General features: G+C 40.5%; 1 protein-coding gene across 1 annotated transcript; it reads left to right on the forward strand.

Annotated features, from left to right (window-relative positions):
- Positions 1–1040: 1040 nt before the first annotated feature.
- NDUFAF4 (NADH:ubiquinone oxidoreductase complex assembly factor 4) lies at positions 1041–6779 on the forward strand. Its single transcript, XM_068551023.1, has 3 exons — positions 1041–1268; positions 1801–1904; positions 5124–6779. The coding sequence occupies exons 1-3, from the start codon at positions 1133–1135 to the stop codon at positions 5409–5411; spliced, it is 528 nt and encodes a 175-aa protein (XP_068407124.1). The 5' UTR covers positions 1041–1132; the 3' UTR covers positions 5412–6779.
- Positions 6780–17444: the final 10665 nt, after the last annotated feature.

Here is a 17444-nt window from a genome sequence, read left to right on the forward strand (position 1 = left end):
GGAAACTCTGCTACTTCCTAGTGGGTTCTTTGATTATGGATTAATGACAATATTTCTAAAGAATCTTAAATAAAAGCAGCAACGCAGTAATCCATTCAGAAACAGGAGGAGGAAGAGGGAGAGAGGGAAAAAGGGAGGGAAAGAGGGAGACAGAAAGAGAAAGAAAATATGTACAGCACTCGCTTTTTTTGTTTGTTTTTTCCCTACTGTCTGTTCCTTTCATTAAGTTAAAGGAGGTCTCCCTGGCTTAAAAAGAATGAGGAAGGCAGAACAAAGGAGAAATAGGCTAGGGAATGACGCGGTGACTCAGCACTTAATAGTATGGAGATATAACACAAATTAGTATCAAAAATACACAAGAGAAGGGAAAGGTCAGCATAACGGAAATCGATACAATTAGATCAAATGGGTTATGAGAGAGGGATGTAAAAGATTATGGAAAAAGAGAACACGGCTCAGATTCAAACTCATCAGGCAAGGGGACAGGAAAATAAGGGACATTTAAATAAAAGAGTGAGAGAACAAATATTCATCGAGAATGATTAAACTTTCATTATTTCCTTTCACAAAAGCAGGAAAGGTCCATTTTAGAACCTTCCTTTACCCTGGTGCCATTAGTTCCATTTTTACTGGCTTCCTCTTTGGTTGCACTGACCTGTGAAAGGACTTCAAGGTCAATTTGCTGAGACTTTCTCAGCCCGCAACTTTCGAATCACGTGGGAAGCTTGAACCAACGCCGGGCCTCACTTGGGAGGAATTAAATCAGAAAATCTGGGGTGAGGCCCGGCACGAAATTGCTTTAAAACTTCCCGCCTGACTCCACCAGTCTCCGGAGAGGAGCGCCATCGTGTGTCCGAACCTTAAGTCCCGCCCCATCTCGCCGGAAGCGGCCACAGGTGGGAGCACATCCAGGCCCCGGAGGCAGGCGCGCTCCCTTTGAGATACTCTGGGCAGAGACGCTGCGTGCGCCCTCCCGACCGCTGGGGGGCGAACGGCGCGCAATCAGCGTCCGTTTTCCGGCGCGCGGCCAGGGCGACCCCAGACATGCGCATGCTCCGGTGCTTCCCGAGGTCGCCCGCGCCGGTGTTCAACCGCGTGTGGTGTGAATTTAAGGGCATCATGTTATGAAGAGATGGGGGCTGCGGTGACTCGCGCAATCAGGAATTTCAACCTAGAGAACCGGGCAGAACGGGAAATCAGCAGGATGAAGCCCTCCGCCGCTCCCAGGCACCCCTCCACCAAGAACCTCCTGCGAGAGCAGATGAGCAGTAAGTGGGCCAGGGCGCCTGGGGCCTCGCGATGCGGGCTGCCTGTGCGGGCTGGGCTGTTCCACGCCGGTGGACCTCGGTCCAGTGGTGGGGGTGACCGGGGTCGGCTGCAGTCACTCGGGTCAGCCGAACGCGGGAAGGGGGAGCCACCAGGCCGGTGACATTGAGACAGTCCCCTTGCGCTCGCGGTGGAGGCGGCGGCTCCGCCTACTTCGTAGTGCTGGCGGTGTTAGCTTGTGACCCCGCTGCCCCTGCCCTCGCCGGCTTTTGTCATTAATGCTCAGTGACTTGATACAAGGAATCAAAATCAGAAGGGATCGTGTGCAAGAGAACTCTCTAGATGTCTTAACAGAATGATAGACACCGAGCTTGACCTAGCATTTTGAGTTACACTTAAAACATGTTCTGTAGTGTTCGAGTGACTGTTGATTAAGCAAAAAATTAAAAGTGACTGTCTTGTGTTAAGTGTTTAGGATCTTAGAGGAAATTTTCTTTGGCTTTAAATATTGTGACATTCTTTTTCTTTCCTTAGGCCATCCAGAAATTAAGGGAGAAATTGCTAGGAAAGATGACAAACTGCTGTCATTACTAAAAGATGTGTATGTCGATTCCAAAGATCCCGTGTCTTTTGTGCAGGTAATGTGTGTTTTAATTAAGTAAATACATAATTTAACCCTTTGGGGCTCCAGGAGAATGACCAAGAGAAGTGTAAATAGTAAAAAAGAGAGTGAGCGCTCTGCAAGTGTAAAAATGTCAGTGTGCTTGTGACCAGAATGCAGAGCATTGGCAAAGTTGAAGCACAGCAGTCTAAGCCAGACACATATGCCTCCGTTCATTGGATATTTTCCGAAATTCTAAAAGACTTGTGAAAGTAGTGATTGTGTGCAACTCGGTGAATTATTTGGTATTATTTCAGAATTTGTAGGATTTGGTAAGGTATTCTAGTGGTTGTCATTGGAATGACCAAGGGAGGGCTTTAATACTATTTTCTCATACTTCAGTGGATTGAGGTATGTTTTAATCTCAGAGATTCCTTTAGTGTTGTGTTGTTGGTGCTTGTTTTTTTTTTTATTTTGTTTTTTAAGAATATTATTAAGATAGAATACGTAAAGATAGGGAGATCACAGAATACACTGGGCACGGGAACGTGTATGTAAGTGGCAGGCACAAGTGCTTTGCATACAGAGAACAAAACATCTCTAGTCCTTGCTTTCACGGTGCTTATAGTGTTGTGAGGGACACAGGCATTAAACAGATGAGCAACCATAGGTACATAATTACTAATAACTCTCTGAAGGAGAAATATAGGCACTGTGAGCATATCAGAGGGACCTTTTTGAGACTGAAGGATCAGGGATGGTTTCTGAGGAAGTGACATTCAAACTCAGGCCTGAAGGATGGGTGGGAGTTAACCAGATGAGTTTGTGGGGCAGGAAGGTTCTAAGTAGGAGGAAGAGTTTGATTGAAGGAGAGGGAATTGCCAATGACAATTCCTATCTTTCCATTCTAAAATTCTCTGGTTGTCTCTCTCTGTAGATAGGCAATAGACGGTTTGCACAGATAAAGTTATTAGTATGATTTTCACTAGAGAAGAGATATAAAACTCATGTACAATAAGGTAGGTAAATTGTTGCACACAGTAGCAGTTATAGGGTTCAATTATCACCATATACTCATAAGAAATATATGTATGGGGTTGATGTTCATGTTCTTTATGTTATTTTAGGCAGGAGTTAGATAATATTTCTAAGTATTGTTTCTCTCACATGTACTTACTCATTCGAAAATTGGCTCTTGGGGAGCAAAAAACATTTAACACTTCTTATGTATAAAACACAGAAATGTAGTTATAATACATAGGAGATATACAGTGGTATTAAAATTTCTTGGGAGGGTATTAGGAAAAGTCTGAAAAGACTCACGCAGAGTGATAATGAAGAAAAGGTTGAAGTGCCTATTTATGTTCTATGTCCCTTTTTTTCTTTTGGGCAGTTCATAATTTTCTTAATGATTTGTGATGTCTCTGGACATCAGTGGAAAGTGAAGAAGTTGTTAGGAGTATTTCAGGCCAGAGTTACAGTATGAAGGTAGGAGAGAGTGTGATGCCTTTAGAGTTCAGTACAGTTAGGAGAAAGTATGAGGGATGAATTTGGGAGAAATGAGGTGGGGTAGAGAGTAATCGGGGCCAGATCATGAAGATCCGTATTTGTCTTGCTAAGGAATTTGAGTTTTATCCTGAGGGCAGTGGGAAATCATTGAAGAGTTTCCTGTCGAACAGTGACATCAGATTTGCTTCATTCTGGGGGCAGTTTTGAGAGTGGGCTGGGAAGGAACGAAATGCATTTTATCTAGTTAGAGGAGACCAGGGTTTTGCAGTAGTTCCTGCAAGAGACTTTGGCTTGGACAAGGGTGATTTAGTGACTGGGAGAGAAGTGAACGGGTTGGAGAGTGACTTAGGTAGTATCAGCAGGATTTGGTCGTTGATTGCCTGTAATGAGAGAGAGGGGGAGATGTAAGGTATCACGTAAGAGAAGCTCTGGGTTTTGGAGTGGGATATGGTAGGTGGGTGGTATTAGTCACTGAGCTAGAGGGTATGGGGATAGAATCGGATTTTCAGAGGAAAAGGATAAGTTCAGTTTTAGACATGTTGATTTTGATGTGCTTATAGATTATCCCAAGTAAAGATGCCATTTGTCATTTGGGAATTTGGATCTGGAAGTCAGGAGAAAGGTCGAGGTTTGAGATCAGATTCAGGAGTCATTAACACGTAGCTAGTAATAATAAGGGGGTGTGTGGGATTGCTTGGGAGGAATGTGTAGAGTGAGAAGACAGCCTGGGCTAGAACTTGGTGCACACTAACATTTACGGGGCATCTGAAGGGAAATAGTCCACAAAAGAAACAGAAGGAACCACTACAGAGACAGATGGAAAACTAGGAGAGGGGTGGTATGGAAACCAAAGGAAAGATAGTTGTGTGTCCCTGGGAGTGGTCAGCAGTGTCAGGTGCTGTAGTGAGTTCAGATAAAGCCTGAAAAGTGTTCTGTGGATGCAGATCTAATCCTCTGGATTTGAGATCACAAGTATCTCTTTTAAACTTGAACTAAAAAGAAGGAAACTGGTCATAAAAGAAATGTTGGTTTTGGGTTTGGTGGGTGTTTGTAAAATTTGGTGACTACAGCATTTTCATATTTTGACCAAACAGCAGTAATAGGCAGGGTGCATTTGAAAGGAAAGGTAAAGAGGGATGGTTGGTGTAGCTGATAGAGGAATGGAATACAGAGCACAAATGCAAGGGTTAAGCTTGGGTGGGACAGACAGATGGATAGATGGGTGTTATAGGTAGTTTTATTTATACTTATTGCGGTCTTGGAGGCATTAGTTTATTTTCTCTGAAGAGGCAAGATCTCTAGCAATATTTGAATTCATTCAAGGTGTTTGGAGGCACTGAATATGAAATACAAAACTAGGAAACAGAATGGAGATTATCAAGTATGCCGTTAGAGCAGCATCAGAATCCTGCCCTTCTAAAGCAGTTTTTTATGTTTTCTAATCAGTGCATTATTGTTGTTCTTTTAATATATATGAAATAATGTGGTAAGTGGATGGTATACATTTGATTATTATTTTCTAGAACTACCTAAATTTTCTAATGATTGACTAATGGTTATGAAATGGTGATATGGCAAAAGTGCCATTGAACTATGACTCATTATAATGAGAAAATATAGTTTAGAAAATCATGGGTAGTATTTATTTGAAGAAGAATAATAAAGATTCTAGAATCATGAAAGTAGGTGTCAAATCTTCGCTCTCATCTTGAAAGCTTATTTTTTGGTTTTTGTTTCTTGATACTAGGTAAAGGATGCTGGAACACCTCAGAAGCCAAAGGAGTTCAGGTTGCCAAAAGACCATCATTCTGATATGATGAATGTTAAGAACATTCCCAAAGGCAAAATTTCCATTGTAGAGGCACTGACACTTCTCAATAATCATAAACTTTATCCAGACACATGGACTGCTGAGAAAATAGCTGAAGAATACCATCTAGATCAGCAAGATGTAAATTCCCTTCTCAAATATTTCGTTACTTTTGAAGTCAAAATCTTACCCCCTGAAGGCAAGAAAGCAATACAATCAAAATGAAGAGAATCTTGAAATGACTTTTCCTTTATGTACTCTGCATCCCTGTACCCTGTTTATTTTCTCATTTTTAGCATATTAAATTATATAAATTACCAAATGTGTTAAGCTCCCTCCTTGTGAGAGCATGCTATTTATTGAGCTCTGCTGAATTTTCAGGACTGCTGTTAGAATTAATTTTGTTCTCTTTTAAACTTTAATTTGGTTTAGGCATATGTTCTTATGTAATATCAGTATGACTAGTCAGCACATGTATAAATTTATTATAAATAAAAGAGTTATTGTACTTTAGGCAAGTCATATCATCAGCTTTTAAATTGATCATATAACCTCTTGGGAAATGTCCTGAATCCCTTGTTTAACATTCAAAGCTTCACCTTCCAATTTTGGTGGTTAGTTTATGTATGAAATAACTTTTTAAAAATATAAACAGGAATTGGCGTGTTTAAAATTTTAGCAGTCTCTGCTTTGACAAACAGGTAAGTTCAAAAGCTTTCAGAGAGACAGGCATAGTGGAACCTATCTGAAAAAAAAATAACTTTTCTCTGGACTTAGCATAGAAATACAAGAAAATTTTAAAGAGTGGATAAATCAGAGAACGATGGTAAATTGAATTTGGTGATCAGATACATATTTTTTTTCTAATTTAAATGCTGGTTGAAAGAAGAGAAAAAATAGCAAGTAGAAATATAAAGTGTGATCACTGGAAGGGACTTAGGAAATTGCTGCTTCATCCATTTAACAAACCTCTGAGCACAGTGTGTGCCAGTACTAGGGTCTTAAGTGAGATTGTGTAACTTGAGCTCTGTCATATTACTACCTGTGGGATTTCTGGGTCGATTGTGTAACCTCTTTGAGATTGAATTTCCTCTATAAAAAGTATAGTGCTGCCTTATTAAATCAAAGGGTTACTGTGAAGATACATAAGATAACAAAGGACTACAAAGGACTGAACAAATTCGACTTATTTTTTTCCAACTGAGAAGAGCAGCCTGGGGACGTTTCATGACCTAGCTAAGATTATTCTGTAGTTTATGACATAGCCAGGCCCAGAATTTAGGTTTTCAAAGTCTTAGTGGTATGTTTTTTTCAAAAAATATATCTCAAAAGTGTAGAAGGTGTGAGTTGTGGGAATCTTCAGAGAATGTGGTAAGAAAAATTCCAGGTTATCAGTGTCTTTCTGAGGGAAGACAGGCATTCCCTACTTTCCAGGGATTTCCCTGGAAATGGTATGGAAGTTGCTGAGGAATTCAGCATGATGATGGAATGAGGCATTTGTAATGCTGAGAAGAGAAAAACTGACTGAGATGGGGAAGTTTTAAGCTGTATTCAAATGCAGTTTCATTATGTGAATAAACTATACCTACCTTATATTTGGTTCAAAACTAGTTCTTTCAAGAAAAAAAGAATTCTTAATATAAAAATGTATTTTAAGACTCCGATAACTCAATTATCAAAACTGTTTTCTTTTACCAAATAAAGGTCAATACTTGTACTTGAATCACTAATACTGCTATTTCTGAGCCATCTTCCCTATTCAAATCTACACTGTGGTTAGGCAGCTGTAAATATAGCTGTTGTTATGTGGTGTCACATGATAAAGTACTTCCCATATCATTCATTGGCCTATTACTGCGTTTTATTACAGGTAGGAGAGTGCTGGGTAATAGTGGTGTCACAGAAGGCATGGAGTTGAGATTCAGAAAAATCTAGAGGTAGATCTCAGCGTCCCTCTAGCCATATGATGTTAGAAATGTCCTCAACTGTAGAACAGGTAATAATTGCTAACACCTTAAAAGCAGTTACTGTACTAGGCATTGAACAAGTAAATTTATTAACTTGCTTAATAGTTACCACAGGCATGAGGATAAGTACTGTTAACCATATTTTACAGGGAAAATTTCAGCATAGAGATGTAAAGTAACTTTTAAAAGATTACCTAGCAAACGTTGGAACCTGGATTTAAACCCTCGTAGGTTATTTTCAAAACCCTGTGCTCCTAACTACTACACTATGTTTTCTGTCTGGGGGATTATAAGAATTAAGTGAGGAGGGACCTTCAAGATGGCAGAGGAGTAAGACGTAGAGATCACCTTCCTCCCCACAGATACATCAAAAATACATCTACACGTGGAACAACTCCTACAGAACACCCACTGAACACTGGCAGAAGACCTCAGACTTCCCAAAAGGCAAGAAAATCCCCACGTACCTGGGTAGGGCAAAAAAAAAAGAAAAAACAGACCAAAGAATAGGAATGGGACCTGAACCTCTGGGAGGGAGCTGTAAAGAGGGAAAAGCTTCCACACACTGGGAAGCCACTGGTGGAGACGGGGGGCAGGCACGGGGGAAGCTTCAGAGCCACGGAGGAGAGCGCAGCAACAAGGGTGCAGAGGGCAAAGTGGAGAGATTCCCGCGCAGAGGATTGGTGCCGACCAGCACTCACCAGCCTGAGAGGCTTGTCTGCTCACCCACCGGGGCGGGCAGGGGCTGGGAGCTGAGGCTCAGGCTTTGGAGGTCAGATCCCAGGGAGAGGACTGGGGTTGGCTGCGTGAACACAGCCTGAAGGGGGCTAGTGTGCCACAGCTAGCCGGGAGGGAGTCCGGTAAAAAGTCTAGACCAGCCTAAGAGGCAAGAGACCATTGTTTCAGGGTGCACGAGGAGAGGGGATTCCTTCCCCATGTTCCCACAGAAGGCAGAGCACCACCTAAGTGAGCTCCAGAGATGGGTGGGAGCCACGGCTATCAGCTTGGACCCCAGAGAAGGGCATGAAAATGCTAACGCTGCTGCCGCTGCCACCAAGAATCCTGTGTGCAAGCACAGGTCAGTATCCAACCCCCCGCCCCCCACCGGGAGCCTGTGCAGCCTGCCACTGCCAGTGTCCCATGATCTAGGGACAACTTCCCTGGAGAACACACGGCACGCCTCAGGCTGTTGCAACGTCATGGCGGCCTCTGCTGCCACAGGCTCGCCCTGCATTCCAGTTATGACTACCATACCCCTCCCTCTCACCAGCCTGAGTGAGCAAGAGAGCGCTAATCAGCTGCTGCTTTAACCCCCTCCTGTCTGGGCAGGGAACAGACTCCTGAGGGTGACCTACACGCAGAGGCGGGCCCAAAACCAAAGCTGAACCCCAGGAGCTGTGCAAACAAAGAAAAGAAAGGGAAATCTCTCCCTGCAGCCTCAGGAGCAGCAGATTAAATCCCCACAATCAACATGATGAACCCTGAATCAGAAGAATACCTGAGTAGACAACGTATGTTCCCAAATTGAGGCGGTGGACTTTGGGAGCAACTGTAGACTTCAGGTTTGCTGTCTGAGACTGATTTGTTTCTGATTTTTATGTTTATCTTAGTTTAGTTTTAAGTGCTTGTTATCATTGGTGGATTTATTGTTTTTGTTGCTCTCTTCTTTTTTCTATTATTTTTTTATTTTAATAATTTAAAAAAATTTTTTACTATTTATTTATTTATTTTTTCTCCCTTCTCTTGGAGCCGTGTGGCTGACAGGGTCTTGATGCTCTGGCAGGCCTGAGCCTCTGAGGTGGGAGAGCCGAGTTCAGGACATTGGTCCACCAGAGACCTCCTGGCTCCACGTAATATCAATTGGTGAGAACTCTCCCAGAGATCTCCATCTAAACGCCAAGACCCAGCCCCACCCAATGGCCAGCAAGCTCCAGTGCTGGACACTCCATGCCAAACAACTACCCAGACAGGAAAACAACCCCACCCATTAGTAGAGCGGCTACCTGAAATCATACTAAGTTCACAGACACCCCAAAACACACCACTGGACTTGGCCCTGCCCACCAGAAAGACAAGATCCAGCCCCACCGACCAGAAAACAGGCACCAGTCCCCACCACCAGGAAGCCTACATAAGCCACTGAAACAACCTCACCCACTGGAGGCAGACACCAAAAACAATGGGAACTACGAACCTGCAGCCTGAGAAAAGGAGACCCCAAACACAGTAAGTTAAGCAAAATGAGAAGACAGAGAAATATGCAGCAGATGAAGGAGCAAGGTAAAAACCCACCAGACCAGACAGATGAAGAGGAAATAGGCAGTCTACCTGAAAAATAATTCAGACTAATGTTAGTAAAGATGATCCAAAATCTTGGAAATAGAATGGAGAAAATACAAGAAGCATTTAACAAGGACCTAGAAGAACTAAAGAGCAAACAAACAATGATGAACAACACAATAAATGAAATTAAAAATTCTCTAAAAAGAATCAATAGTACAATAACTGAGGAAGAAGAATGGATAAATGACCTGGAAGACAAAATAGTGGAAATAACTGCCACAGAGCAGAATAAAGAAAAAGGAATGAAAACAATTGAGGACAGTCTCAGAGACCTCTGGGACAATATTAAACACACCAACATTCAAATTATAGGGTTCCCAGAAGAAGAAGAGAAAAATAAAGGGCCTGAAAAAATATTTGAAGAGATTATAGTTCAAAACTTCCCTAACATGGGGAAAGAAAATAGTCAACCAAGTCCAGGAAGCACAGAGAGTCCCATACAGGATAAATCCAAGGAGAAATAACGCCAAGACACATATTAATCAAGCTATCACAAATTAAATACAAAGAAAAAATAATAAAAGCAGCAAGGGAGAAGCAACAAATAATATACGAGGGAATCCCCATAAGGTTAACAGCTGATCTTTCACAGAAACTCTACAAGCCAGAAGGAAGTGGCAGGACATATTTAAAGTGATGAAAGGGAAAAACCTACAACCAACATTACCCAGCAAGGATCTCATTCAGATTTGATGGAGAAATTAAAACCTCCACAGACAAGCAAAAGTTAAGGGAATTCAGCACCACCAAACCAGCTTTACAACAAATACTAAAGGAACTTCTCTGGGGAGGAAACACAAGAGAAGGAAAAGACCTACAATAACAAACCCAAAACAATTAAGAAAATGGTAATAGAAACATACATATCGATAATTACCTTAAATGTAAATGGATTAAATGCTCCAACCAAAAGACATAGACTGGCTGAATGGATACAAAAACAAGACCCGTATATACGCTGTCTACAAGAGACCTACTTCAGACCTAGGGACACATACAGACTGAAAGTGAGTGGATGGAAAAAGATATTGCATGCAAATGGAAATCAAAAGAAAGCTGCAGTAGCAATTCTCATATCAGACAAAAGAGACTTTAAAATAAAGACTATTACAAGAGACAAAGAAGGACACTACATAATGATGAAGAGATCAGTCCAAGAAGAAGATATAACAATTGTAAATATTTATGCACCCAACATAGGAGCACCTCAATACATAAGGCAAATGCTAGCAGCCATAAAAGGAGAAATCGACAGTAACACAATCATAGTAGGGGACTTTAACGCCCTACTTTCACCAACAGACAGATCATCCAAAATGAAGATAAATAAGGAAACACAAGCTTTAAATGATACATTAGACCAGATGCACTTAATTGCTATTTTAGGACATTCCATCCCAAAACAACAGAATACACATTTTTCTCAAGTGCTCATGGAACATTCTCCAGGATAGAGCATATCTTTGGTCACAAATCAAACCTCGGTAAATTTAAGAAAATTGAAATCATATCAAGTATCTTTTTGGACCACAATGTTATGAGACTAGATATCAATTACAGGAAAAAAAAAACTGTAAAAAATACAAACTCATGGAGGCTAAAGAATACACTACTAAATAACCAAGAGATCACTGAAGAAATCAAAGAGGAAATCAAAAAATATCTAGAAAAAAATGACAATGAAAAGATGTTTTCAAAACCTATGGGATGCAGCAAAAGCAGTTCTAAGAGGGAAGTTTATACCAATACAATCCTACCTCAAGAAACAAGAAAAATCACAAATAAACAACCTAACCTTCGGGCAGGGCACAAGTTTTGAAAGAATGACATAGCCCAAGGACGTGACATAAACGGATTAGAACCAAATGGGTCCAAGATGGTGGACAAGTCGACTTCCACTAGACCTTGAGCCTCAGTATATGCTCATTGTAACACATCAGCAAGCTAAATAAAACACCCACAGGCACCATGACAGTTCTAAGGTGACTGTAAAGATCAAAAAGTGGGCGGTGGCCCAATTCCTGCAAATCCCTGCCCCTTCCTGAAATAGCTGGAATACTCCTCCCACTCATTAGCCTATGAAATTACCCACCACTATAAAAACTGACAACCCCATACCCTGGTGCCTTTCTCATCTTCTGAGATGGCCCACACTCTGTGGAGTGTGTTTCTCTCTAAATAAATCCACTTCTTACCTTAAAAAAACCCAGAAAAACAAAAACCTAACCTTACACCTAAAGCAATTTGAGAAAGAACAACAAAAAAAAAAGAATTCCAAAGTTAGCAGAAGGAAAGAAATCATAAATATCAGATCAGAAATAAATGAAAAAGAAATGAAGGAAGAAATAGCAAAGATCAATAAAACTAAACACTGGTTCTTTGAGAAGATAAACAAAATTGATAAACCATTAGCTAGGCTCATCAAGTAAAAAAGGGAGAAGACTCAAATCAACAGAATTAGAAATGAAAAAGGAGAAGTAACAACTGACACTGCAGAAATACAAAGGATCATGAGAGATTACTGCATGCAAATATATGCCAATAAAATGGACAACCTGGAAGAAATGGACAAATTCTGAGAAAAGCACAACCTTCCAAGACTGAACCTGGATATAATAGAAAATATAAACAGACCAATCACAAGCCCTGAAATTGAAAGTGTGATTAAAAATCTTCCCACAAACAAAAGCCCAGGACCAGATGGCTTCAGAGGCAAACTCTATCAAACATTCAGAGAAGAGCTAACACCCATCCTTCTCTAACTATTCCAAAAAATTGCAGACAAAGGAACACTCCCAAACTCATTCTATGAGGCCACCATCATGCTGATACCAAAACCAGACAAAGATGTCACCAAAAAAGGAACTACAGGCCAAAATCACTGATGAATATAGATGCAAAAATCCTCAACAAAATACTAGCAAACAGAATCCAGCAGCACACTGAAAGGATCATATACCATGATCAAGTGGGGTTTATCCCAGGAATGCAAGGATTCTTCAGTATACGCAAATCTATCAATGTGACACACCTTATTAACAAACTGAAGAATAAAAACCATATGATCATCTCAATAGATGCAGAAAAAGTTTTGACAAAATTCAACACCCATTTATGATAAAAGCCCTGCAGAAAGTAGGCATAGAGGGGAACTACGTCAACATAATAAAGGCCATATATGACAAACCCACAGCCAACATCATCCTCAATGGTGAAAAACAGAAACCATTTCCTCTAGGGTCAGGAATAAGATAAGGTTGCCCACTCTCACCACTATTAGTCAACATAGTTTTGGAAGTTTTAGCCATGGCAGTCAGAGAAGAAAAAGAAATAAAAGGAATCGAAATCAGAAAAGAAGAAGTAAAACTGTCACTGTTTGCAGGTAACATGATACTATACAAAGAGAATCCTAAATATGCTACCAGAAAACTACTAGAGCTAATCAATGAATTGCTAAAGTAGCAGGATAAAAAATTAATGCAGAGAAATCTCTTGCATTCCTATACACTAAGGATGAAAAATCTGAAAGAGAAATTAAGGAAAAATTCCCATTTACCATTGCAACAAAAAGAATAAAATACCTAGGAATAAACCTACCTAAGGAGACAAAAGACCTGTATGCGGAAAACTATAAGACACTGATGAAAGAAATTAAAGATGATACAAATAGATGGAGAGATATACCATCTTCTTGGATTGGAAGAATCAACATTGTGAAAATGACTCTACTACCCAAAGCAATCTACAGATCCAATGCAATCCCTATCAAACTGCCAATGGCATTTTTCACAGAAGTAGAACAAAAAATTTCACAATTTGTATGGAAACACAAAAACCCCAAATAGCCAAAGCAATCTGGAGAAAGAAAAACAGAGCTGAGGAATCAGGCGCCCTGACTTCAGACTATACTACAAAGCTACAGTAATCAAGACAGTAGAGTACTGGCACAAAAACAGAAATATAGATCAACAGGATAGAAAGCCCAGAGATAAACCCACACACATATGGTCACCTCATCTTTGACAAAGGAGGCAAGAATATACAGTGGAGAAAAGACAGCTTCTTCAATAAGTGGTGCTGGGAAAACTGGGCAGCTACATGTAAAAGGAAGAAATTAGAACACTTCCTAACACCATATACAAAAATAAGCTCAAAATGGATTAAAGACCTAAATGTAAGGCCAGACACTATCAAACTCTTAGAGGAAAACATAGGCAGAACACTCTATGACATAAATCACAGCAAGGTCCTTTTTGTCCCACTCTTAGAGTAATGATAATAAAAACAAAAATAAATAAATGGGACCTAATGAAACTTAAAAGCTTTTGCATGGCAAAGGAAACCATAAAGAAGATGAAAAGACGACCCTCAGAATGCGAGAAAATATTTACAAATGAAGCAACTGACAAAGGATTAATCTCAAAAATATACAAGCAGCTCATGCAGCTCAATATCAAAAAAACAAACAACCCAATCCAAAAATGGGCAGAAGACCTAAATAGACATTTCTCCAAAGAAGATATACAGATTGCCATCAAACACATGAAAGGGTGCACAACATCACTAATCGTTAGAGAAATGGAAATCAAAACTACAATGAGGTGTTACCTCACACAGGTCAGAATGTCCATCATCAAAAAAGCTACAAACAGGGCTTCCCTGGTGGCGCAGTGGTTGAGAATCTGCCTGCTAATACAGGGGACACGGATTCGAGCCCTCGTCTGGGAAGATCCCACATGCCGCGGAGCAACTGGGCCCGTGAGCCACAATTACTGAGCCTGCGCATCTGGAGCCTGTGCTCCGCAACAAGAGAGGCCGCGATAGTGAGAGGCCCGTGCACCGCGATGAAGAGTGGCCCCCACTTGCCACAACTAGAGAAAGCCCTCACACAGAAACGAAGACCCAACACAGCCATAAATAAATAAATTAATTAAAAAAAAAACTGCAAACAATAAATCCTGGAGAGCATATGAAGAAAAGGGAACCCTCTTACACTGTTGGTGGGAATGTAAATTGATACAACCACTATGGAGAACAGTATAGAGGTTCCTTAAAAAGCTAAAAATAGAACTACCGTATGACCCAGCAATCCCACTACTGGGCATATACCCTGAGAAAACCATAATTCAAAAAGAGACATGTACCACAATGTTCATTGTAGCACTATTTACAATAGCCAGGACATGGAAGCAACTTTAGTGTCCATTGACAGATGAATGGATAAAGAAGATGGGGCACATATATACAATGGAATATTACTCAGCCATAAAAGAAAGAAATTGAGTTATTTGTAGTGAGGTGGATGGACCTAGAGTCTGTCATATAGAGTGAAGTAAGTCAGAAATAGATAAACAAATACCATATGCTAACACATATATATGGACTCTAAAAAAAAAAAAAAAGGTTCTGATGAACCTAGGGGCAGTACAGGAATAAAGACAAAGATGTAGAGAATGGACTTGAGGACACGGGGTGGGTGGGAAGGGGAAGCTGGGACAAAGTGAGAGAGTAGCACTGACATATATAAGCTACCAAATGTAAAATAGATAGCTAGTGGGAGGCAGCTGCAAAGCACAGGGAGATCAGCTCTGTGCTTTGTAACCACCTAGAGGGGTGGGATAGGGAGGGTGGGAGGGAGATGCAAGAGAGGGGATATGGGGATATATGTATACATATAGCTGGTACACTTTGTTATACAGCAGAAACTAACACAACATTGTAAAAAATTAAAAAAAAAAAAAAAAAGAATTAAGTGAGATGGCTCGCAAGGTGCCTGGGCCATGTGAAGCCAGGATGACTCAGTGCCCACTGTGTATGAGCATCGTCTGTGGACCTCTGGAAGGATTGGTGTCTGGGCCTCCTCTGCTGTGGTTGACTGCTTTAGTAAGGGTGAGAGACTCCTTTGTTGATGAGCTCTGGATCAGGATGTTTTGAAAATATTTAATGGCCAGTGTGGCACCAGACTGTCCAAATTGTGCAGACCATCTGTGCAGTTTGAATATCAGCATTGTCTGGGTCTAAAGTTTCCTGTGGAAGAAGAAAAGGAGCAGGAGTTAGGAGGGTGAATTTGAGGGAGTTTGAAGGAGAGAAGCTTTCCAGGGCATGAAAAAGGGAAGAAGGAAAGAATTCCTGGAGATGAAAAGATTTGGGTTAGCAGGGTCAGGGGAAGAGGCAGGAAGGTTAATCATAGGGTGGGCAGGAGAACTGGGATCCCAGAAGCTGATTCAGGAATGTTGCCCAAGTGGGTGGATTTGGCAAAGTTCTACCATTAATAGGGTCACCATATAATTTACTGCCCAAACTGGAACACTTTTGAGAGTGAAAAGGGCACCAATTACATTAGGACAATTGGGACAATAGTCCATATATAAAAACCAAAGCTTTACATTCAGAGCATTTGGGTGACTAATTCCATGGTTTTTCTTTGTCATTGTCAGCACTCCAACAGTAGAACTATGTCTTGGGGAGCATACATGAGAAGAATTGTAGAAGTTAGAAGAACAGAATCCTGAGCAGAGATGAAGTTCTGTAAGTTTTAATGTATTAATGTTGTGAAGTACATAGTGCATAACACCAAAATTGATTCTTCCTTACTTCCTGTGAGGAAAAAGGCAACGTGTACATCACTATAAAGATGAATAATTTAGAGACAAGAATTTAGTCAAATGGGATAAACCAGTACTTGGAAATTGAGAAGTATTCCCTGAGATAAAAGGAAATAGGTAACAGTGTACAGTCTTGAGGAGCAGGAAGACTTCTTGGTTGTGTGAGAGAATATAACCTTTGGAAATGTTACCTAATTTTGAAAGAAGAAAGCCACAACAATGCCACCTGAATGTCAGTGAACTCTGCTCGTGGCTCCAAAGAAAATAAACTAATGAAAGGATTTATGTGTAGGATTGCTTACTGACATTCACATCAGGAAACAGAGGGGGGTCACTGAGGAAAAAAAAAAAAAGCAGTATTTAATTTATTTGTAAAAAAAGCCTCAGGTCTCCTTCTTATTCCAGAAGAGTAAGTAATGATTAAATGTAATACATATATGTTTGGTAGTAAAAATTCCATTTAGAGATAATGATTTTGAGCAGTTTTGCTCTTTTAGTATAATTTGTAGCACTTATGCATGGGAAATATCAGAGCCAGATTTTTCTTTAAATGCCTTCCTGCATTTCTAGGTAAGCATAATAGTTCAGTTAAATTAATCTAACAATTTAACTGAACTATATAATGAAGATCATTATTTTTATTTTGTAATTATCTATAGTTTCCTTCCATTTTTCAATGACGCTTATTGCACAATAGTATGGCTTTGTGTAATATTTAAATTTTATTTTTTGTTTAGTTTACTTTTTTCAATAGATGGCATTATGATTTCACACAAATTTATATGAATTAGTGAGTAAACAGATGCTGCTTTTTTTTTTTTTAATTTTTATTTATTTATTTATTTATTTATTTATGGCTGTGTTGGGTCTTCGTTTCTGTGCGAGGGCTTTCTCTAGTTGTGGCAAGCGGGGGCCACTCTTCACCGCACTGCACGGACCTCTCACTATCGCGGCCTCTCTTGTTGCGGAGCACAGGCTCCAGACGCGCAGGCTCAGTAATTGTGGCTCACGGGCCCAGTTGCTCCGCGGCACGTGGGATCTTCCCAGACCAGGGCTCGAAACCGTGTCCCCTGCATTGGCAGGCAGACTCCCAACCACTGCGCCACCAGGGAAGCCCCCCAGATGCTGCTTTTTAATTTTTCAATTAAGAAACAAGTGGGCTCCTATTTATTATTTAGATTTTTATTAGTGTAGGGAAACCCCTGCATAGAGTATTCAACTCTTACTAACTGTATTTACTGCTCCTTAGGCCATTATCTGTTATTCAATCATTTCTATTTCAGCCTTTTTGTTCCCAGTGCTCCTCCACAACTGATGCTGTTGGTTCAGATAAGGTGCTTAGA

Source organism: Eschrichtius robustus, chromosome 9 (assembly GCF_028021215.1).
Source record: "Eschrichtius robustus isolate mEscRob2 chromosome 9, mEscRob2.pri, whole genome shotgun sequence".
Taxonomy (NCBI): Eukaryota; Metazoa; Chordata; class Mammalia; order Artiodactyla; family Eschrichtiidae; genus Eschrichtius; species Eschrichtius robustus.

Excerpts from the sequence above, each read along its gene's own strand:
- NDUFAF4 (XM_068551023.1), top strand. The coding sequence starts at position 1,133 with ATGGGGGCTGCGGTGACTCGCGCAATCAGGAATTTCAACCTAGAGAAC. Across the intron at positions 1,269-1,800 it reads CCTGCGAGAGCAGATGAGCA|GCCATCCAGAAATTAAGGGA; the intron begins GTAAGTGGGCCA and ends TTCTTTCCTTAG. Across the intron at positions 1,905-5,123 it reads ATCCCGTGTCTTTTGTGCAG|GTAAAGGATGCTGGAACACC; the intron begins GTAATGTGTGTT and ends TCTTGATACTAG.